The 24,575-nt window shown below is 41.0% G+C and overlaps 1 protein-coding gene across 3 annotated transcripts in view; it reads left to right on the plus strand.

The window, feature by feature from the left end:
* The window catches only part of GLRA1 (glycine receptor alpha 1), a 110,398-nt gene extending 89,502 nt beyond the window's left edge, over nucleotides 1-20,896 (plus strand). For 2 of the 3 annotated variants that reach the window (XM_030826143.1, XM_030826152.1), the window contains 2 exons: nucleotides 14,314-14,460; nucleotides 20,446-20,896. In XM_030826143.1, the coding sequence (XP_030682003.1) occupies nucleotides 14,314-14,460; nucleotides 20,446-20,736 (438 nt within the window). In that variant the 3' untranslated portion in view covers nucleotides 20,737-20,896. Of the gene's footprint in view, nucleotides 1-14,313; nucleotides 14,461-20,421 lie in introns of all 3 variants that reach the window. The other variant, XM_030826139.1, reaches the window with a different exon arrangement.
* The last annotated feature ends 3,679 nt before the right edge of the window (nucleotides 20,897-24,575 follow it).

Raw genomic sequence — 24,575 nt, forward strand, 5'->3', positions numbered from 1 at the left:
TGTGTGTATTCAAAGTTTCTATTTTTTTTTTTTTTTTTTTAGATGGAGTTTTGCTCTTGTCATCCAGGCTGCAGTGCAGTGGCACGATCTTGGCTCACAGCAACCTCCACCTCCTGGGTTCAGGCAATTCTCCTGCCTCAGCCTCCCAAGTAGCTGGGATTACAGGCACATGCCATCACGCTCGGCTAATTTTTGTATTTTTAGTAGAGATGGGGTTTCGCCATGTTGGCCAGGCTGGTCTCAAACTCCTGACCTCAGGTGATCCACCCGTCTTGGCCTCCCAAAGTGCTGGGATTACAGGCATGAGCCACCGTGAGCGGCCTCTATTTCTTTCTGGGTCAGTGTCTTTTTAGGAATTTTTCCACCTCATTTAGGTTATCAAATTTATTGGCATACAGTTGTTCAAAGTATTCCCTTATAATAGTTTTTATTTCTGTAAAGTCAATGATAATGCCTCCTCTTTCACTCTTTATTTTAGTAATTTGATTCTTCCCTCATTTTTTCTTGAACAGCATAGTTAGAAGTTATTCAATTTTGCTAACTTTTTCAAAGAATCAACATTTGTTTTCATTGATTTTCTCTATTATTTTTCTACTGTTTTACTTATTACTATTCCAATCTTTATTATTTTCTTCCTTCTGCTTGCTTTGACTTTAGTTTGCCCTCCTAGTTTCTTAAAGTGCAAAGTTAGATTATTGATTTAGGAACTTTCTTCTTTTTAAAACAGGTGTTTACAGTTATACACTTCCCTCTAAAAATGATTTTAATTGCATCTCATTAGTTGTAGTATGTTGTGTTTTCAATTCATCTCAGAGTATTCCTTAATATATCTTTTATTTATTCTTTGATGCATTGTTTAATTCATTTTTGTGAGTTTTCCAACTTTCTTTTGGTTATCCATTTTTAATATTCCATTGAAATCAGAAAACATATTATGTATGATTTCAACTATTTTAAGTTTGAGACTTGTTTTATGCATAATATATGGTTTATTCTGAAAATACTCCATGGTGCACTTCAGAAGAATGTATATTCTTCAGTTACTGGGTGGAGTGTTCTATAGGTGTTCTTTAGGTCTAGCTGGCTTACAGTGTCATTTAAATTTTTCATTTCCTTGGCAATCTTCTAATTATTCTATTCATTATAAAAAGCAGGGTTTTGAAGACTCCAAGTATTATTGTTGAATTATCTATTTATTGCTTCAATTCAAGCAGTTTTGCTTCACATATTTTGGGGCTCTGTTGTTAGATGCATAGATGTTTAAAATTGTTATATTTATTGATGGATTGACTCATTTATTATCAAATGCTCTTCATCTCTTATTAACAATTTTTTTTCTTAAAGACTGGTTTGTTTGCTTTTTCTTTTTCTGATGTTGGTATAATCACCTAAAGGCCTCTTTTGGTTACTGTTTACATGGTATGTTTTTTCCATTCTTCTACTTTTATCACAGTTGTGTCTTTGACTCTAAAGTGTATCTTTTATAGACAGTATGTAGTTGCATTTTATTTTTTAATCCAGTCTGACAATCTCTTTCAATTAGTTTTTTTAGTCTATTTCCACTTAATTTAATTAATATAATAAAAAATGCAATTTGGTATAATTTACATCTGCCATTGTGTTGTTTTCTATATATATCTTATCTTTTTTGTGTCTTTGTTCCTCCATTACTGCCTTTTTGCATTAAATATGTATTTTTGTGAGTGCAGTTGCTCATGCCTGTAATTCCAGCACTTTGGGAGGCTGAGGCAGATAGGTTGCTTGAGCTCAGGAGTCCAAGACCAGCCTGAGCAACATGGTGAAACCCCATATTTACAAAAAATACCTTTAAAAAATTAGCTGGATGGAATGGCATACAGCTGTAGTCCTAGCTACTTAGGAGGCTGAGGTGGGATGACTGCTTGAACCTTGGAGATTGAGGCTGCAGTGAGCCATGCTGGCAACACTGCACTCCAGCCTGGGTGACAAAGCAAGACACTATCTAAAAAAAAAAAAAAAAAAAAAAAAAAAAAAAAAAAAACAGCATTTTCTAGTGTGTCATCTTAATTCCCTGGTCAATTCTTTTACTATGTTTTTTTTTAGTTATTTTTTTCATGATTGCTCTGAGGATTACAATTTCATCTTATTTTAGAAACATCTAATTCAGATTATTAATACTAACTGAATTACAACAGTGTCTTAGTTTACTTGGATTGCTAAAAGAAATGCCACAGATTTGGTGGTTTAAACAATAAAAATTTATTTTTCATAGTTCTGAAACCTGGGAAGTCCAAAATCAAGGTGGCAGCTAATTCAGTTGCTGGTGAAGGTTCTCTTTCAGGTTTGCAGATGACCACTTTCTTGCTTTGTCCTAACATGGTAGAGAAAGAGTTCTGGTATCTCTTCTTCCCTAATTCCTATTGAATTAAGGCCCCACCTGTAAGATCTCACCCTCAAGATCTCACCTCTAAGATCTAACCCTAACCCTAACCCTAACTCTAACCTAATCACTTCCTCATAGGCCCTGTCTCCAAATACAGTCATATTGTGGATAAGGACTTCAACATACGAATTTTAGGGGCACACAAACATTCAGTTCATAACAAACAGTACGCAAAAAACTTTGCTCCTATATAGCTCAATTACCTCCCCCTTCCTTTGCATTGCTATTATCATACAAATTACATCTTCATTATATGTTGATTAACATAGGTTTAAAATCATTGATTTACTCAATTGTCCTTTAAATCAGATAGGAGAAAAAAGTTATAAACAAAAACTACATTTTTTATATTGTCTTGAATATTTACCTATGCAGTTACCTTTACTAATACTCCTTATTTCTTCATATGAATTTGAGTTATAGTCCAGCATCCTTTTATTTTGGCCTAACGGGCATCCTTTAGTATTTCTCGTATGACAGATCTGCTAGTGGAGGTCTCTCAGCTTTTGTTTACCTAAAAATGTGTTTTTCATTTTTAAGGGATACAGAATTCTTGAGAAAAATTGGCAGTCTTTTCCTTTCAGCACTTTGAAAATGTTATCCCACTATCTTCTGTACCCCATGGTGTTAATGAAAATACAACTGTTAATCTTATCAAGAACCCCTTGTACAAAAGGAGTTGCTTCTCTTTTGCTGTTTTAAGATTCTGCCTTTGCAGGAGAATTTCTTCAACCTTGGAGGTGGAGGTTGCAGTGAGCAGAGATCTAGCCATTGCACTCTAGCTTGGGCAACAGAGCTAGACTCCATCTGAAAAAAAAAAGATTCTGACTTTGTCTTCTGACAGTTTGATTAGGATGTGTCTAGGTGTGGATCTCTTTATCTTACTTGGAGTTCCCTGTGCTTCTTAGATGTACAGATTACTATTTTTCATCAAATTTGATAAGTTTTCAGGCACTATTTTTTTAAATATTCTTTCTCTTTCCGCCTCCACTGCAGATTCCTATTAAACATTATGTTTGTGCATTACATGGTTTCCCACAGGTTTCTGGGGCTGTTTATTTTTCTTCATTTTGTTCCTCAGACCGTATAATCTAAAATCCACCAATTCTTCTTTAAGTTTCTTGATTCTTCTGTCTTCTTAAATCTACTGTTGATTCCATCTAGTGAAGTGTTCATTTCAGTTATTTTACTTTTCAACTCCAGAATTTCTATTGGTTCTTCTTTATCATTTCTTTTTTTGAGATGGACTCTCACTCTGTTGCCCAGGCTAGAGTGTGGTGATACGATCTCAGCTCACTGCAACCTCTGCCTCCTGTGTTCAAGCGATTCTCCAATCTTAGCCTCCTGAGTGGCTGGGATTACAGGCATGCACCACCACGCCTGGCTAATTTTTTCTATTTTTAGTACAGACGAGGTTTCACCAGCTTGGCCAGGCTGGTCTCAAACTCCTGACCTGAGGTGATCCACCCACCTCAGCCTCCCAAAGTGCTGGGATTACAGGCTATCATTTCTCTTTATTAATATGCTGTATTTGGTGAGACACTGCTCTCATATTTTCCTTTAGTTGTTTAGACATACTTTCCTCTAGTTTGTTGAACATACTTAAAATAACTGATTTAAAGTCTTTGTCTATTAAGTCCAGCATCTGGGCTTCCTCAGGGACAGCTTCTTTTGACTACTTTTCTCCCCATGTATGAGCCATACTTTCCTCTTTCTTTGCATGTCTTAGAATTTTTGTTAAAATTGGACATTTTATCTTTTTTTAAGTTCTGGGATACATGTGCAGAACATGCAGGTTTTTTACATAGGTATACACATGTCATGGTGGTTTGCTGCACCCATCAACCCATCATCTACATTAGGTATTCCTCCTAATGCTATCCCTCCCCTAGCCCCCTACCACCCAACAGGCCCTGGTGTGTGATGTTCCCCACCCTGTGTTCATGTATTCTCATTGTTGAACTCCCATTTATGAGTGAGAACATGCAGTGTTTGGTTTTCTGTTCTTGTGTTAGTTTGCTGAGAATAATGGTTTCCAGCTTCACCCATGTCCCCACAAAGGACACAAACTCATCCTTTTTTATGGCTGCATAGTATTCCATAGTGTATATGTGACACATTTTCTTTATCCAGTCTATCATTGATGGCCATTTGGGTTGGTTCCAAGGCTTTGCTATTGTGAACAGTGCTGCAATAAACATACATGTGCATGTATCTTTATAGTAGAATGATTTATAATCCTTTGGGTATATACCCAGTACTGGGATTTCTGGGTCAAATTACATTTCTAGTTCTAGATCCTTGAGGAATTGCCACGCAGTCTTCCACAATGGTTGAACTAATTTACATTCTCACCAACAGTGTAAAAGCATTCCTATTTCTCCACATCCTCTCCAGCATCTATTATTTCCTAACTTTTTAATGACGGCCTTTCTAACTGGCATGACATGGTATCTCATTGTGGTTTTGATTTCCATTTCTCTAATGACCAGTGATGATGAGCTTGTTTTCATATGTTTGTTGACCACATAAAGGTCTTCTTTTGAGAAGTGTCTGTTCATATCCTTTGCCCACTTTTTGATGGGGTTGTTTGTTTTTTCTTATAAATTTGTTTAAGTTCTTTATAGATTCTGGATATTAGCCCTTTGTCAGATGGATAGATTGCAAAAATTTTCTCCCATTCTGTAGGTTGCCTGTTCACTCTGATGATAGTTTGTTTTGTTGTTGTTGTTTGCTGTGCAGAAGCTCTTTAATTAGATCCCATTTGTCAATTTTGGCTTTTGTTGCCATTGCTTTTGGTGTTTTAGTCATGAAGTCTTTGTTCAGGCCTATGTCCTGAATGGTATTGCCTAGGTTTTCTTCTAGGGATTTTATGGTTTTAGGTCTTACATTTAAGTCCTCAGTCCATCTTAATTTTTATATAAGGTGTAAGGAAGGGGTGCAGTTTCAGTTTTCTGCTTATGGCTAGCCAGTTTTCCCAACACCATTTATTAAATAGGGAATCCTTTCCGCATTGCTTGTTTTTGTCAAGATCAGATGGTTATAGTTATGTGGCATTATTTCTGAGGCCTCTGTTCTGTTCCATTGGTCTATATATCAGTTTTGGTACCAGTACCATGCTGTTTTGGTTACTGTAGCCTTGTATTATAGCTTGAAGTTGGGTGGCGTGATGCCTCCAGCTTTGTTCTCTTGGCTTAGGATTATCTTGGTTATGTGGGCTCTTTTTTGGTTACATATGAAATTTGAAGTCGTTTTTTCTAATTCTGTGAAGAAAGTCAATGCTAGCTTGATGGGGATAGCATTGAATCTATAAATTACTTTGGGAAGTGTGGCCATTTTCACAATATTGATTCTTCCTATCCATGAGCATGGAATGTTCTTCCATTTGTTTGTGTTCTCTTATTTCCTTGAGCAGTGGTTTGTAGTTCTCCTTGAAAAGGTCCTTCACATCCCTTGTAAGTTGTATTCCTAGGTATTTTATTCTCTTTGCAGCAGTTGTGAATGGGAGTTCACTCATTATTTGGGTCTCTGTTTGTCTATTATTGGTGTATAGGAATACTTGTGATTTTTGCACATTGATTTTGTATCCTGAGACTTTGCTGAAGTTGCTTATCAGCTTAAAGAGATTTTGGGCTGAGACAATGGGGTTTTCTAAATACACAATCATGTCATCTGCAAACAGATATCATTTGACTTCCTCTCTTCCTATTTGAATACCTTTTATTTCTTTCTCTTGCCTGATTGCCCTGGCCAGCACTTCCAATACTATGTTGAATAGCGGTGAGAGAGGGCATCCTTGTCTTGTGCTGGCTTTCAAAGGAAATGTTTCCAGCTTTCGTGCATTCCATATGATACTGGCTGCAGGTTTGTCATAAATAGCTCTTATTTTTATTATTATTATTATTATACTTTAAGTTTTAGGGTATATGTGCACAATGTGCAGGTTTGTTACATATGTATCCATGTGCCATGTTTGTGCGCTGCACCCATTAACTCGTCATTTAGCATTAGGTATATCTCCTAATGCTGTCCCTCCCCCATCCCCCCACCCCACAACAGTCCCCAGTGTGTGATGTTCCCCTTCCTGTGTCCATGTGTTCTCATTGTTCAATTCCCACCTATGAGTGAGAACATGCGGTGTTTGGTTTTTTGTCCTTGCGATAGTTTACTGAGAATGATGGTTTCCAGTTTCATCCATGTCCCTACAAAGGACATGAACTCATCATTTTTTATGGCTGCATAGTATTCCATGGTGTATATGTGCCACATTTTCTTAATCCAGTCTATCGTTGTTGGACATTTGGGTTGGTTCCAAGTCTTTGCTATTGTGAATAATGCCACAATAAACATACATGTGCATGTGTCTTTATAGCAGCATGATTTATAGTCCTTTGGGTATATACCAGTAATGGGATGGCTGGGTCAAATGGTATTTCTAGTTCTAGATCCCTGAGGAATCGCCACACTGACTTCCACAATGGTTGAACTAGTTTACAGTCCCACCAACGGTGTAAAAGTGTTCCTATTTCTCCACATCCTCTCCAGCACCTGTTGTTTCCTGACTTTTTAATGATTGCCATTCTAACTGGTGTGAGATGGTATCTCATTGTGGTTTTGATTTGCATTTCTCTGATGGCCAGTGATGATGAGCATTTTTTCATGTGTCTTTTGGCTGCATAAATGTCTTCTTTTGAGAAGTGTCTGTTCATGTCCTTCGCCCACTTTTTGATGGTGTTGTTTGTTTTTTCTTGTAAATTTGTTTGAGTTCATTGTAGATTCTGGATATTAGCCCTTTGTCAGATGAGTAGGTTGCGAAAATTTTCTCCCATTTTGTAGGCTGCCTGTTCACTGTGATGGTAGTTTCTTTTGCTGTGCAGAAGCTCTTTAGTTTAATTAGATCCCATTTGTCAATTTTGGCTTTTGTTGATCTTTGACAAACCTGACAAAAACAAACAATGGGAAAAGGATTCCCTATTTAATAAATGGTGCTGGGAAAACTGGCTAGCCATATGTAGAAAGCTGAAACTGGATCCCCTCCTTACACCTTATACAAAAATTAATTCAAGATGGATTAAAGACTTACATGTTAGACCTAAAACCATAAAAACCCTAGAAGGAAACCTAGGCAATACCATTCAGGACATAGGCATGGGCAAGGACTTCATGTCTAAAACACCAAATAGCTCTTATTATTTTGAGATACCTTCCATCAATACCCAGTTTATTGAGAGTTTTTAGCATGAAGGGGTGTTGAATTTTATCGAAGGCCTTTTTGGCATTGGTTCTGTTTTTGTGATGGATTATGTCTATTGATTTGCATATGTTGAACCAGCCTTGCATCCCAGGGATGAAGCTGAATTGATGGTCATGGATAAGCTTTTGATGTGCTGCTGGATTCAGCTTGCCAGTATTTTATTGAGGATTTTCGAATCGATCTTCATCAAGGATATTGGCCTGAAATTCTCTTTTTTTGTTGTGTCTCTGCCAGGTGTTGGTATCAGGATGATGTTGGCCTCATAAAATGAGTTTTGATATCAGGATGATGCTGGCCTCATAAAATGAGTTAGGGAGGAGTCCCTCTTTTTCTATTGTTTGGAATAGTTTCAGAATGAATGGTACCAGCTCCTCTTTGTACCTCTGGTAAAATTTGGCTGTGAATCCATCTGGTCCTGGGCTTTTTTTGGTTGGTAGGCTATTAATTACTGTCTCAATTTCAGAACTTGTTATTGACCTATTCCAGGATTCAACTTCTTTCTGGTTTAGTCTTGGGAGGGTGTACGTGTCCAGGAATGTATCTATTTCTTCTAGATTTTCTAGTTTATTTGCATAGAGGTGTTTATAATATTCTCTGATGGTAGTTTGTATTTCTGTGGGATCAGAGGTGATATCCCCTTTATCATTTTTATTGTGTCTATTTCACTTTTTTTTTTTTTTTTTTTTTTTTTGAGACATTGTCTCGTTCTGTCATCCAGGCTGGAGTGCAGTGGCGCAATCTTGGCTCGCTGCAAGCTCCACTTCCCGGGTTCACGCCATTCTCCTGCCTCAGCCTCCCGAGTAGCTGGGACTACAGGCACCTGCCACCACGCCCAGCTAATTTTTTGTATTTTTTAGTAGAGACGGGGTTTCATCGTGTTAGCCAGGATGGTCTTGATCTCTTGACCTTGTGATCCACCCACCTCAGCCTCCCAAAGTGCTGGGATTACAGGCACGAGCCACCACGCCCAGCCTCTTTTATTAGGCTGGCTAGTGGTCTATATATTTTAGACCTTCAACAAACCTTCAACAAACCAGCCCCTGGATTCATTGATTTTTTGAAGGGTTTTTCATGTTTCTATCTCCTTCATTTCTGCTCTGATCTTAGTTATTTCTTGTCTTCTGCTAGCTTTTGAATTTGTTTGCTCTTGCTTTTCTAGTTCTTTTAATTCTGATGTTAGGGTGTCGATTTTAGATCTTTCCTGCTTTCTCCTGTGGGCATTTAGTGCTATAAATTTTCCTCTAAACACTGCTTTAAATGTGTCCCAGAGATTCGGGTATACTGTGTCTTTGTTATCATTGGTTTCAAAGAAATTATTTATTTCTGCCTTAATTTCGTTATTTACCCAGTAGTTATTCAGGAGCAGGTTGTTTAGTTTCCATGGAGTTGTGCGGTTTTGAGTGAGTTTCTTAATCCTGAGTTCCAATTTGATTGCACTGTGGTCTGAGAGACTGTTATGATTTCCATTCTTTTGCATTTGCTGAGGAATGTTTTACTTCCAATTATGTGGTCAATTTTAGAATAAGTGTGATGTGTTGCTGAGAAGAAGGTATATTTTGTTGATTTGGGGTGGAGAGTTCTGTAGATTTCTATTAGGTCCACTTGATCCAGAGCTGAGTTCACATCCTGAATATCCTTGTTAATTTTCTGTCTCCTTGATCTGTCTAATATTGACAGTGGGGTGTTAAAGTCTCCCACTATTATTGTGTGGGAGTCTAAGTCTCTTTGTAGGTCTCTAAGAACTCGCCTTATGAATCTGGGTGTATATGGGGTGCATACATATTTAGGATAGTTAGTTCTTGTTGCATTGATCCCTTTACCATTATGCCCTTGTCTCTTTTGATCTTTGTGGTTTAAAGTCTGTTTTATCAGAAACTAGGATTGCAACCCCTGCTTTTTTTATTTTTCCTTTGCTTTCCATTTCCTTGGTAAATATCCCTCCATCCCACCAGACATGATTGCTCTTGCCTATAATCCCAGCACGCTGGGAGGCCAAGGCAGGTGGATCGCCTGAGGTCAGGAGTTCGAGACCAGCCTGACCAACATGAAGAAACCCCATCTCTACTAAAAATACAAAATTAGCCAAGCATGGTGGTGCATGACTGTAATCCCAGCTACTCGGGAGGCTGAGGCAGGAGAATCGCTTGAACCCAGGAGGTGGAGGATGCGGCGAGCTGAGATCGTGCCATTGCACTCCACCCTGGGGGACAAGAGCAAAACTCTGTCTCAAAAGAAAATATATATATATATATCCTTCCATCCCTTTATTTTGAGCCTATAAGTGTCTTTGCACGTGAGATTGGTCTTCTGAGTACAGCACACTGATGTGTCTTGATTCTTTATCCAATTTGACAGTCTGTGTCTTTTAACTGGGGCATTTAGCCTGTTTACGTTTAAGATTAATGTTGTTATGTGTGAATTTGATCCTGTCATTATGATGCTAGCTGGTTATTTTGCCCATTAGTTGATGTGGTTTCTTCATAGTGTCAATGGTCTTTACAATTTGGCATGTTTTTGCAGTGGCTGGTACCAGTTGTTCCTTTCCAGGTTTAGTGCTTCCTTCAGGAGTTCTTGTGAGACAGGCCTGGTGGAGACTAAATCTCTCAGCATTTGCTTGTCTGTAAGGGATTTTATTTCTCCTTTGCTTATGAAGCTTAGCTTGGCTGGATATGAAATTCTGCATCGAAAATTCTTTTCTTTAAGATTGTTGAATATTGGCCCCCAGTCTCTTCTGGCTTGTATGGTTTCTGCCGAGAGATCTGCTGTTAGCCTGATTGGCTTCCCTTTGTGGGTAACCCGACCTTTCCCTCTGGCTGCCCCCTAACATTTTTTCCTTCATTTCAACCTTTGTGAATCTGACAATTATGTGTCTTGCGGTTGCTCTTCTCGAGGAGTATCTTTGTGGTGTTCTCTGTATTTCCCGAATTTGAATACTGGCCTGTCTTGCTAGGTTGGGGAAGTTCTCCTGGATAATATCCTGAAGAGTGTTTTCCAACTTGGTTCCATTCTCCCCATCACTTTCAGGTACACCAATTGAACGTAGGTTTGGTCTTTTCACATAGTCCCATATTTCTTGGAGGCTTTGTTTGTTCCTTTTCATTCTTTTTTCTCTAATCTTGTCTTCATGCTTTATTTCACTAAATTGATCTTCAATCTGATATCCTTTATTCCACTTGATCGATTCAGCTATTGATACTTGTGTATGCTTCACGAAGTTCTCGCGCTGTGTTTTTCAGCTCCATCAGGTCATTTATGTTCTTCTCTAAACTTGTTATTCTAGTTAGCAATTCCTCTAACCTCTTTTCAAGGTTCTTAGCTTCCTTGCCTTGGATTAGAACATGCTCCTTTAGCTCGGAGGAGTTTGTTATTCCCCACCTTCTGAAGCCTACTTCTGTCAATTTGTCGAACTCATTCTCTGTCCAGTTTTGCTCCCTTGCTGGCAAGGAGTTGTGATCCTTTGGAGGAGAAAAGGCATTCTGGTTTTTGGAATTTTCAGCCTTTTTGTGCTGGCTTTTCCTCTTCTTCATGGATTTATCTACCTTTGGTCTTTGATGCTGGTGACCTTCAGATGGGATTTCTGTGTGGATGTCCTTTTTGTTGATTTTGATGCTATTCCTTTCTGTTTGTTAGTTTTCCTTCTAACAGTCAGGACCCTCAACTGCAGGTCTGCTGGAGTTTGCTGGAGGTCCACTCCAGACCCTGTGTGCCTGGTTATCACCAGTGGAGAACGCAGAAAAGCGAAGATTGCTACCTGTTCCTTCCTCTGGCAGCTTCATCCCAGAGGGGCACCTGCCAGATGCCAGCCAGAGCTCCCCTGTATGAGTTGTCTTTCCACTCCTGCAGGGAGGTGTCTCTCCATCAGGAGGCACAGGGGTCAGGGACCCACTTGAGGCAGTCTGTCCCTTAGCAGAGCTCAAGTGCTGTGCTGGGAGATCCACTGCTCTCTTCAGAGCTGGCAGGCAGGAACGTTTAAGTCTGCTGAAGCTGCTCCCACAGCTGTCCCTTCCCCCAGGTGCTTTGTCCCAGGGAGATGGTAGTTTTATCTATAAGCCCCTGACTGGGGCTGCTCCTTTTCTTTCAGAGATGCTCTGCCCAGAGAGGAGGAATCTAGAGACACAGCCTGGCTACAGAGGCTTTGCTGAGCTGTGGTGTGCTCCACCCAGTTCGAACTTCCTGGCAGCTTTGTTTACACTGTGAGGGGGAAACTGCCTACTCAAGCCTCAGTAATGGTGGACGCTCCTCCCCCCACCAAGCTCAAGTGTTCCAGGTCAACTTCAGACTGCTGTGCTGGCAGTGAGAATTTCAAGCCAGTGGATCTTAGCTTGCTGGGCTTCATGGGGATGGGATCCACTGAGCTAAATCACTTGGCTCCCTGGCTTCAGCCCCCTTTCCAGGGGAGTGAACGGTTCTGCCTTACTAGGGTTCCAGGTGCCACTGGGGTATGAAAAAAAAAAAACTCCTGCAGCTAGCTCGGTGTCTGTCCAAACGGCTGCTGGAGTTTGCTGGAAAACCAGGGCCCTGGTGGCACAGGCACCCGAGGGAATCTCCTTTTCTGCAGGTTGCAAAGACCCTGGGAAAATAGTAGTATCTGGGGCTGGAGTGCACCGTCCCTCATGACACAGCCCCTTGAGGCTTCCCTTGGCCAGGGGAGGGAGATCCCCGACCCCTTGTGCTTCCTGGGTGAGGCGACACCCCACTCTGCTTCGGCTCACCTTCTGTGGGCTGCACCCACTGTCTAACCAGTCCCAGTGAGATGAGCTGGGTACCTCAGTTAGAAATGCAGAAATCACTTGCCTTCTGCATTGATCTTGCTGGGAGCTGCAGACCAGAGCTGTTCCTATTTGGCCATCTTGCCAGCCAAGTTTGGACATTTTAATAATATAATGTGGCAACTTTGAAAATCAAATTCTCCTGTCTCTCCAGGATTTGTTGCTGTTGCTATTCAGTAACTTTTCTGAACTAATTCCGTAAAGTTTGTATTATTTGTTTTGTGGGACTACTGAAGTCTCTGTTCAGGTTGGTAGTCAGCTAAAAATCAGACAAAGGTTTCTTAAATGCCTGGAACCTACAAGTCTCCTAGACTTTGCCAAGGGGCTCTCTACCTTAAACATTCTGTGAGGCAATTTACAACTTTGACTCAGGCTCCACTTCCTGCTTTCTCAGACTATCAAGGTTAGCCAAAGGTGAGAGCCTAGAGCCATCTCAAGTCTTCCCAGGAATGCACACAGCTCTAAGCTTGCACACAGTTTCCCAAGAATATGTCACAGCTTTCCAAAGCCCCCTATAAACATCTCATTACCCAGCTTTTCTTTTTCAGCTTTTTGATTAACCTACTATTTTGCCCCAACTGCCTCAGGTGGCAATTACTATTGATTGCTTTTGATAAATGCCCTCAAAGAAAAGGTTGTTCACATGGGGCCAACTCCAAATCAGGTCAAAGACAGCCTTGTAAGTGGCATCTTTGAGGGAACCATGAGATATGTCAAATGATGATAACTCTCTGGGAATGAGGCATTGAAGAAGCTCCATCTGTGTTCTGCTCCATCCAATGGCTTCCAGACAGCTGTTGGTTTTCAAGGCTACCATGGAGCTGGATAGATTAGGACAGGAATAGGGCAAAACACCACAAAGCTCCAAGGGAAATGAAAATACAGGTCCGTGCAGAAACTTGTACATGGTTGTTTATAGCAGCATTACTCACAGTAGCTAAAAGGTAGAAAACTTAAATATCCATTACCTGATTAATGGATAAACAAAATGTTGTATATCCATAAAACAGGGTATTATTCAGCCATAAAAAGGAATGAAATACTGATACATGTTACAATGTGAATGAACCTTGAAAATATTCTAAGTGAAAGAGGCCAATCATAAAAAGCCACATATTGCATTATTTCATTCATATAAAATATGGATTAGTGGTTGTTTATGGCTGGGGGAATAGAGAGGTGATAGCTAAAAAGTAACATTTCTTTTTGAGGTAATGAAAATGTTCTAAAATTGACTGATGATGATGGTTGCACATGTGTGAATATTCTAAAAATCACTAAACTGTACACTTTAAATGTGTGAATTGTATGGTATGTGAATTATATCTCAGTAACACTTTTAAACACTGCCACAAAGCTTGCTGTTCTTATTAAGATTCAGCTGATTTTCTTGAATAAATGTTCACAGGACTGATACAAGCTGTTGGTAATTAGTGGAGTTCTGAAAAGTTGGCACTGACAATTTTTTCCAGTGTTCTCATTAATTTTTTGGAGGAATTTTCAGGTCCTTACGATGTCATTTTTGCTGACATCCTCCATTCGCTTTTAATGCTCACTACAACAGTTTGTTCCAATCACCCTTAAATGAAACACAGCATTCTGTTCTAAGTGATAATGCTAAATAAACCATTGTCCTCTCTTCAGTAGTCTCGTAGGTACCACAATCTACCCCCAATATTCTTTCCAGTCTGTCTGATGCATTTCTCTTCTGTTTTCCTCTGTACCTCCACCCTAATATCCCAGCTGAGGAGCAGACAGCAGTAGGTGATGTAGGGAATTACTGAAGAGCAGAAAATATTCCACCATGCTTAATGTTTTACATTCCCCTGCTCTCACCTCCCTGTGTTTCTCCTCCACCCTCACTCTAGGTGTCCTATGTGAAAGCCATTGACATTTGGATGGCAGTTTGCCTGCTCTTTGTGTTCTCAGCCCTACTAGAATATGCTGCCGTTAACTTTGTGTCTCGGCAACATAAGGAGCTGCTCCGATTCAGGAGGAAGCGGAGACATCACAAGGTAGGCCTTTGGGTCACTGCCTAAGGAGGGACAGCTGGTAGTAAACAAAAGAGTTCTAAGTAGTCTTGTCTTGTGTTATTTGTTTCAATGGTCCATCCTTCTCAATGTGCAAGGCAGGTTAGAAATAGGAATTAAAGACCTAGCGGTCTCAGCTTTCCCTCCCATAAATAATGCCCTAGTTGGGTCTATAGGCAGTCACTCTTTGAATCGTAACAGTAACATTACAGAAATTATCAAGTTATACCTAAAGGCGGAACTAATTAACTAAAAGCTGATGGGGTCAAGAAAATAACTAACTATAAGCCTAAAATATTGGGAGGTGTCCATTGGCTTTTTTCTGCAAGCCTGCATTGTTTTAATAGGCTTGATTCCAGAAGACAATTGCTCCACAAAAGGTGAGATCTTAAAGTAGAATGCCCAGGTTCAGGCCTTTGCTTCCTGCCTCCAGGCAAGAGGCAACAAGCAAGATCTCCGCCAGAGTGGGTTCTCTCTCCATATGAGGGATCGAATAAAGGAATATTTGACAGGGCACCTCTGAGGAGTTACCAACCTCTGTTCACGAGGTTGTGCACTGACCAAAGAATGCCAATGGGGAGCATGCAGCCTGCTGGAGCAAACTGCTCCATATCATGGGTCCATAACTAGTTCCCCAGAAGATCCAACCACCCTGGCTTTTTTCTTAGTTCTTCAAACATACACACAAGACTTTAAATATCTTGTTCTCTTTCCCTGTACTGCTCTTCCAGTGCACTGTGTGTCCTAGCAAATGCCATGTTCTACTTGAACTTAATTTCTAACCTTCTAAAAACGTATCCTGACTTAAAAGCACAAATTCAATGATGTGTTTTTTAAAGCCGATCTCTTCCACCAAATTGCAAGCTCCATAAAGGCAGAGACCGTGTTTGTTTTTGCTCTGCGCTATATCCCTGGTGCCTAACACAATGCCTAACATATAGTGAGCATGCAATAAGTATTTGTTAAACAAATGAACAAAGGGATAAACAAACGATTAGGTTGGTGGAAAAATAATTGCAGTTTTTGCCATTAAAAGCAATAAAGAAGACAGAGAGTCTGAAGTTTTTCCACTGACAGATTAGGGCAACCAGGGACCCACACATTATGACCTGTCATAGTGTTGCAGGTCACAGTACATACCTGCAATGTGCCAGGTCCTACAAGCTTTAGACTGACCTATTTAAAATCGTTGTCTATTAATCAGCAAAGCTCAAAAATAAAATAAAACAAAATAGTTGTCTGCCCAGGTGCAATGTGCCGTGACAAAGGACCCTGCCTCTTTAGTTTTCTTTAGTATGAGACTTCGAGCTAGCCTACCTGGGCCCAGGTTCTCCATGTGCAAAATGCGTATAAAGGGAAATTCTGGTGAGAATTAAATCAGGGTATGCCAAAGTAGCTTTAAGTTTTGTTCCTGCCGCACAAGTGCCGAGGATTAAAATGATTACATATACACACATTTCCATCAGTGTGTTTCTTAAACATCAGCAATCTGATTCAATTAACTTCTGGCAGTTTACCACAGGGAGGAGGCCGACGTTCCAAGACAGAAGATGTCCATGGGAATTAAGATATCACCATCCTTCTAACCTACATTGAAGGAGGAAATTGTCTTGGGTTCAGCAAGACAGATAGCACTTCTTAAACGACCCCTAGTTTTAGTTACTCTATATTGTCCATTTAATACCTAGCCTCCGATGCTTTAAAAAAAAAAAAAAAAAAAAAGTCTAATTAAGAAACTGGCCTGATGGCTTGTGCCTATAATCCCAAGTACTAGGAAGACTGAGGTGAAAGGATTGCTTTAGCCCAGGAGTTCCAGACCAATGTGGGCAACATAGTGACTGTGTCCAAAAAAAAAAAAAAAAAAAAAGAAAAGAAAAGAAAGAAAGAAAAGGAAAGAAGGAGAAAGAAAGAAACCAACCAAACATAGTATCTCTAGGATTTTATTTTTCCATTTTCCGTATAGACTAGCTGCTTTTTGTAATTTCATCTGCTAGAGACATTTGTTAAAAACACTAATTTGAAAAGATCATGTCCAAGATATTTTACTAGCACCAGCCCCTTTGATTGGGCACTGCACAGCTCCAGCAGATCCTGTTTGTATGGACTAAAATGGGAATGGAGCCTCCTGAAGATATGTAGTATGGTGGGCCTATGGTACTTTCAAAGGCCGCTTCTACGCTCCCCAAGTATCTACCAGTTTGACACACTAGAAGAAAACAAACACTATCTCTGGCCAGATAAAGTGTGAATAAGGCCACTAGCTAGATTTGATCAGATTCTCCTGCTCTGTTCCCTCCTTTGAAGATACCTCAGCAATCACCCCATCCACTCCTTCCATGCAACTGATGAGAGAGGCCCACAATAGCAAGGTCAAGTCACCAGTATCACGAGGCACTGATGGCAAAGGCAGGAGAGGTGCTAAAAGACCCGAGGTTCTTCTCCAAACATTAACCATACCACCATGAGTTCTTATCTGTTCAGTGTGTCCACCCTGAAGCAGATAAAAATCGTCTTTCATTTATTAGATCTTAAATAAAAACTGAGCCTCATCCCATGGCGAAGGTCAAAAACTAGTAGCCAGAAGGCCAAATTTGATGTGCAAATATCTTTACTTTGGCCTGGAGTGTTTTTAAAATCTGGACTTAAGGGGTCAGCATTTAAAAACCACACTTCTGGCTTCACTAGAAAAAAAATCACAGCAACCAGCCACACTGAATGTGCTTCCCATAAGGTATTGGTGCACTGGAACTGCCTTTAGGTAGGGAATGCATTTTCCAGTTAATACCATCCCTTCTAACCAGGGATATTTTTCAGCCCCAACTCACTTTACCACTCACATTTCTCCTGCCTGCCTTCTTGTATGCATTTGAATTAACGTAATCTCATTCATAAAGGCTCTTAAGTTGGCCCAAATGTCAGAAATTACAATGATGCAGAATTGAGCTCACCATAGTTTCCTTAGAGTAAGCCGCTCTCGAAGTGATTTGTACACTAGAGGTGTACAAGCTTCTTCTGCAGAAACCCTCTTTAACAGGAAGTTTGCAGAAGGGATTTTAAGTCCCAGATGGTGTGGAGAGGAACTAGCTACATGCCTGAATTTCTCAGAGCCTATGATCTTGGACAGCTTTCCCAACTCCCACCATCTTCCCATGGTGCCTCATTTGTTGTGCAGAAAGCATCTGGTTCTCGAATTCTCTGGCTTGCCTCCTTAGGCAAATTATTAGGAAACCGTATCTGTGAGCACCAGACTCAGCAGGCATACTACTAGCAACCTCCCTGAGCTCCAGAGTACACTACCAGATTTCCCCTGCTCCAGCTCTAAGCAGCTCCAGATGCAGTTGGGCATACATTTCCTGCCACCTGCTGGTTCCAATAAGAATAGCAAGCCCTTTACCAGTCATTCCTAGGGAACTTTTCTCCCAGACACAATATGAAATTGATAATCCTCTAGCTAGATGGGGCCTTCAATCCAAACCTCTACGCCTCCTATTCCCATGTTTAACAGATAAGAAAGGCAAAGAATAATTCACCCAAAGCAGCATAAAAAGTTAATTTGGTGCTTCCCCCTATCTAACTAGGTCCCAGTTTAAAATAAAAAATAAAAAATAAAATTAAAAAAAAAACAACACCCCAGCTCCAGCAAGGGGAGATTTTCACTGAAATGCGATAGAGTCAGACTTAGACCCCCTTCTAAGTACTAGGTCCAGCAATTTGGCCGGCTCCCCGCAACTCCTCTCCTTGGCCCTGGCATTGACTCTTCTACTGTTGCCCTATTCATAGACAAGTACTTACTGAGCACCTGTTTGCCAGGCACTGTATGTAGCACATCCTCTTCCTCCTCACTTTTGCAGTGAAGATGTTGGACAAGATTCATTCATTTTCCAAGGATTTCTTGAGCATTTACCATATGTCTCAAACCCTTCTGGTGCTAAAAATACAACTCCATTTAAACAAACAAACAACAAAAAAAAAGGACACTAAAGCTGGTGAAGATATACAAGTAAACGTTTGCTCAACAAACATATACCAAGTTTTGAGCTTATGAACCAGGGACTACGTTCATATGTTCAGTGTTGAGAGTGCAGTGAACATGACAGACTTTGCATGGAGCTTATAATCTAGTAAGAGGCAGACGCTAATCAAGAAATTACCATACAATGTGATAAGAGCTTTAAAAAAAGACGGAGATATGTACAGAGAGCTTATGGAGCACACAGCAGGAATGGCTAGCCTATACTTGGGAGCTCAGAGAAGGCTTCTGAGAAAGAATTAGGTGAAAGAGGAGTTGGAGACAAGAGATGGGGTTGAGAGTGTGTTCTAGGCAGGGAGAACAACTTGCACAAAGGCCCAGAGATCAAGAAAAGAACCATGACATTTTCAAATACAAGGAAATATTTCAGTGACTAAAGCATAGAACACCAGATAGAAATGGCACAAGATGAGACTGGAAAAGCAGGCAGAGTCCAGGTTCTAAGGCCTTGTTTATCATGTTCAGGATTTTAATTAACCTGAAGTCAGTGGTAGCCTATTAAAAGGTTCTAAGCAAAAGATGACCAAGATCTGTGTTATAACGGCTCAGATGGGTTGGGTGGTGGGGGCAGATTGGAGGCTGTTGCAATGGTGGGCTGGACACAGTGGCTCACACCTGTAATCCTAGAACTTTGGGAAGCCGAGGCAGGAGAATCTCTTGAGGCCAGGAGTTCAAGACCAGACTGGGCAACATAGTGAGACCCCCATCTCTACAAACAAAATAAAACAAAACAAACAAACCAGAAGGTGGCCTATCCTACAGGAGAGATGGAGAGGCACCAGTGGATCCTATACTGAGTTTCTTGTTCTCTGTTGGCCCGGTCCTGCACAGGAACAAGCAGAAGATGGTGTTCCTTTCCTAAAAGCATTATCTAGGTGGGCAATGTGAGCTGATAAAACTTCCCAATGCCAACACTGAATCGACAGCTCAGTTGAGGACAAAACATTAGACTCTCAATTCCTCCTCAGAGCTCACATGAAAAGATAACAAAGCTGGACATGAGGAGAGCAGACAATAGTGCCTCCATGATTCAGACCAGGGCAAGACCACCATGACCTGGGAAAGGGATGAACTAGAAAGATCAGGGCAGCAGGCATTTTGGTAGCGAGCATAAGGAAGGGACATGAGAAGGCACAAGAGAAAATCTACAAACAAACCTGGAGGGCTGCAAAGTATCTGGTGGGGGAGAAGGAAAGCCTGGAAAGGTAAGTTGGAGCCAAATGATGAAGAGTCTTGAATGAAAACTTAGTAAAAATCCAGAGGTCTGTCTGAAGTTACAACTGCCAGGGATGTGGGAACGTAGAGGCAGGAAGAAGCTGTGGCTTCCCTGGGTTGTAGAACGGAAGTGAGGCCCAGAGCTCCTGCTCCATCCTGGCCCATAGCCATCCCCCTTACCACCCACTCCTGGGAGCTATTAACTGGGGAATGGGATGGGGAAGAGGCAAGGAAGCAACAGAGGCAAAGCAGGGGATCTCTCCAAATTGTTATCTGAATTTCTAACTAAAACCCAGTACAACCTTGAATATGTTCTCAATTATAACTTCTGATGGTCAAAAGAAACTTGTGGAGTAGTGGAGAGAATCTTATCCCCCAGGTAGAAGAAAAAATGAAATAAAAATCCCGGAGACTCACAGAAGGAAATTACTTGCCTATGGTCATACAACCAGCAATTGATACAGCTGGGACTTGAACACAGGTCTCCAGACTCTAAACCACATTCCTATCCCCTGTTTTGCATCTGTTTCAGCAGGCAAGTGGCGCCCCTCTATAAGGCAGAACTCCCCAGCCAGCCAAAAAGCCTCCAAAAACCTAGAGTGATGCAGTCTGGAAAGCAGGGAGAACTAGATGGGCATGGCCTGGCCCCCAAGGGAGTGCCTTGCAGGGAGGGTGCCTAGCCCCTGTCTTATTTTAAGTAGAGCCCCATGTTGAATCTATTCCAGGAGGATGAAGCTGGAGAAGGCCGCTTTAACTTCTCTGCCTATGGGATGGGCCCAGCCTGTCTGCAGGCCAAGGATGGCATCTCAGTCAAGGGCGCCAACAACAATAACACCACCAACCCCCCTCCTGCACCATCTAAGTCCCCAGAGGAGATGCGAAAACTCTTCATCCAGAGGGCCAAGAAGATCGACAAAATATCCCGCATTGGCTTCCCCATGGCCTTCCTCATTTTCAACATGTTCTACTGGATCATCTACAAGATTGTCCGTAGAGAGGATGTCCACAACCAGTGAAGGGTCTGAAAGGTTGGGGGAGGCTGGGAGAGGGGAACGTGGGAATAGCACAGGAATCTGAGAAACTAAGGAAGAGAAGGGGAAGAGAGGGAGGGGGCACACTTACGCAACTCTCTCTGCAATATGTGCAATAGCAAAATGCAGTGATGCATGAATTTTACAATGTGGCACTATTTAACCTCGGGTGGGCTGTTGGGAGGGGGGTCAGGAGGGACTTTTCTAATACAGGAACTGAGGGCTGGGAGGAAGGGAGGGGGTAAGGGCAGGGGGTGGGGGATTGGGGAAATAATAGCTTTCAAAAATCTCAGTCCATGGGCTGTGCAGTTTTCCTGTTTGGAAGGAGAGCACAGTCTGCCCCAGAGCAGAAAGAAAGCAATGTAATATATGATATATATTCATGCTTAATATTAATGCAAAACCCCAAAAACAAAAGATTTGTTTCTTAACCTATCAGCCTAGTAACTGCTGAAATTTTTAAAGTCACAGAAGTAATGGACAATTTTTCCCAGAGTGGAAACAGTCACAAATAAGCTTGCTCTGGTGTATGTCCCACATCATACCCCTCCAAATGCCATACCTGTCTTCAAATTGACCCAAGCGGACACATGCCAAAAAGCCATTTTGCCTCTGCTTCAAGAGGGCTGTGTGGTATGGGAATGGGTAGTGGAAATGGGGACAGGTAGAGAGACGAGAAGGGAGTGACTAAAGAGACGGATATTTCAGAGGCCAAGGACTGAGAATGTAGGTAACCCCAGCTCAACCCTCACATCTCAAGGCTGAGGTCCACAATTGCCCCTCTCTGAGCCCTCTTGCTTCTGTGCTTCAACAACGCCCCACTCACCCTCTACCAGCACCCAGAAATGGCCGACGTGGTTTTCTCATTATATTGCCAATATGCAATCTTTTTTATGGTTAAAATAAGTAATAATCTTGAAAAATAATATGCAGATAGACTGAGTGTAAACAGGTACTTTTTTCAAATGACTATTTTTTTGGAGAGTCTCTTTGGAACTGCAACTGAGTGCATGTTTGGGAAGGTGAGGTCAGTGGTGTGAAATACATTTATTATCTAGTGGTTCTACAGAGTAAAGTTTTAAGAGGTGAAAGGGCAGTGTTGAGTCTGCTGCCAATTAGGTATAAATGGGTGGAGAGAGATGGTAATGTTTAGAAAATGTTTGTTATATTTTGACATATCATATATCATAATGTGCAAAGTTTGGGGAGCTGACCCCGTTGTATTTTTGTAAGTCTATTTTTTTCCTTTTAGGTGCTTTGTTTAACATTTAGGAAAGTTAGACAAGTATTTCTCTTTCAATTCTGAAGTGCCAGAATTGTCCTGGGACAGCTAGGGCACTCCAGAAAAAAAGGACCAGGAGACGAATTTAGTTTGGGGGGTGGGGTGGGTGGGCATGGTCCTGCGGACAGAAATGGGTATCACAGATGGGAGGTCTGCAAGGTGGAGATAGCAGGCCTCTGTCCACTGTCAACAGCACTATGTCTGAAATAATGGCACCATTGTCTGAAGCATTTTCCCTGCTTTGGCCCATGGCCAGAGTACTGGGGTTCCATTTCTTTCTTTGCACTTTAGTGTCTGAGCTTTGGATCAAAGGTGTACGTAGAATGTTGAGATAGCTGACAATCAGTTTGTACTGAGGCCTGGGGTTTCACACGTGTCTTTTAAAAATCTCCAACTTGAGGCAGGATGGAGGAGCAGTGGTAAGCAGAGAAGAGACACTGGAAGCCTAACTTTTCCCTAAAGCACCTTCCCCTAGGGGATTTTCTCCCATTCCCACAGCACAATAACTAATACAGGCCTAAAGTAGCAGGTCATGACAAAGATCTAAAGAGATTTACATAAGGAAAATGCACTATGCAGCCAAAAAAGGGTCTGGCTTTGAGGCTTGAATGGTAAAGGTGTTTACATCCAGGTCCAGGGAAAATAAATTATTGCCTTCCCTTCTCTTGGCCTATGTAGACCAAAAAGCTAAACGGTATTACAGCTTTGGATGATATGAGATAGAACCTGGAATCTATTTTTCTAAGAAATCTTGGGAGATGGGAGCCAAGCGGGTAGAAGAGTCTCTCATCTCTAAGACCATCCTTTCCCTCATCACAAACATGTGTCCAACGGAGTGAAAAGTTTAAAAGAGGGACTTGAACGACTATACTTCAAGATGAGAACATCAGTCTTCGAGCTGCTGTCAGCACCTTTCATTAGCACTACATTCTCAAGTGGTGCATGAGTCTCTGGAGAGGCCCTCTCACTAGCACTTTATTCACTTTATTTAGGGAAAATCATGTTTTAATCTAAAAAAATTAAAAAAGCCCTTCTTCCTACTTTACTCATTACTGGACTAAATTCAGAATGTCTGAAGTCTTAGTAAATCAGGCAACAATCGTGCTAGACCTCTAGCAGAAACTAAAGACAATGACATTGTTCTAAGACATTCTGCCTCCACTCAAAACATAAATCTGCAGATTCCAAACCAGCCTCCTTGTAAGTAGTGTCTGGAATCCATCTGAGAGAAATCACTGGGCCATTTGCCCAACCTCTGCTGGGTCCTTGAACTTCTGCCACCACATTCAGCTTGTGGGCCCACTGGGAGCTGCCAGGTTGACAGTAGCCAACAAATAATTGAATCATCTCTTTGAGACAGAGAGGAGGGAATGTCACTGAAATCTTCTCTCAGACTATTTCAAACTAGTGTCCCTTATGGAAAATCAACATGAGTGGAGTGATTATAGCAATGAAAAGAACCTGGATTTTAGTCCTGCCACTATAACAGGCTGAGTGACCTTGGGGAAATGACTAGGCTTTAGTTTCCCTAAATACACAATGTGAAGAGTAGTACAGTATCTAAACTCCCTCTTAGCTCTAAGTGCTCTATGACTCTGTGTTTAAGCTCGTCTACAGGAAATTCACACAACCAAAAATTTAATGTCACTTGGATTTCTAAACCCTCCAAGATGGATGTGTGGATACATATGCACAAACACATGGACCCACACATTGTTGCCTTTCTTTGGAAAATTTGTGGATTTCTTTTTTCTTTGCTCCACTTGGCGAATGGTGGTGAGGAAAGGACATCAATCATTACAAACTCAAAAACATCATCATGAATTAAGAATGGAAGCATATTCAAGGAAGACATTATCATCAATATATAAGGTAGTAAGAACAAATTACATGAATTTCAACTTTATGGAAAAATCAAACCAGATAAGCTAAGCCAATTACTTTAAGTGGCTCCAATGAACAGAGCAATACTTTCTTAATTTCCTCTTCAGTTTGAGCACAGGGGATACTATGCTTTGGGATTACAGATGCCAAGTGGTATAGTAGCCAAAAAACTGATTTAGGTACAATGAATGGTTTACCAGTTTTCAAACTCTTTGCTTATCTAGACCACACCAGTATTTATACATGGTGTAAGAATTGGACACTGGCATAGAGCATTGGTGATTTCACCCTCCAAAACTACAGCTAATTCTAGGAGCCAAATCTAGGAGGTACCAATTAAGCAGACCGAATTTCTGCTTAATTGATTCTCACTTATTAGTTTATAATGTATCTCATTCATTTCAAGAACACTCAAAATAAATGGCTAAGCTTTGACACCCTCTAGTCCTTTCAAACATTCTTTGCTAAGACTCTAGGGAATGAACAAGACCAGGCATGAATAGAAAGGAAAAAAAAAATCTATGTCCGTGTATGTGGGTATGTAGTATCTTGATTTTAACTCTATTTTTAGTTTGAGTCTAAAAAACAACAGGGTTGGTCATTTGACCCAAACTATTCCTTCTAAACTGTCAATAAATAAGAAATGAATCCCCCTCAA

Source organism: Nomascus leucogenys, chromosome 2, assembly GCF_006542625.1.
Source record: "Nomascus leucogenys isolate Asia chromosome 2, Asia_NLE_v1, whole genome shotgun sequence".
NCBI classification, from domain to species: Eukaryota; Metazoa; Chordata; class Mammalia; order Primates; family Hylobatidae; genus Nomascus; species Nomascus leucogenys.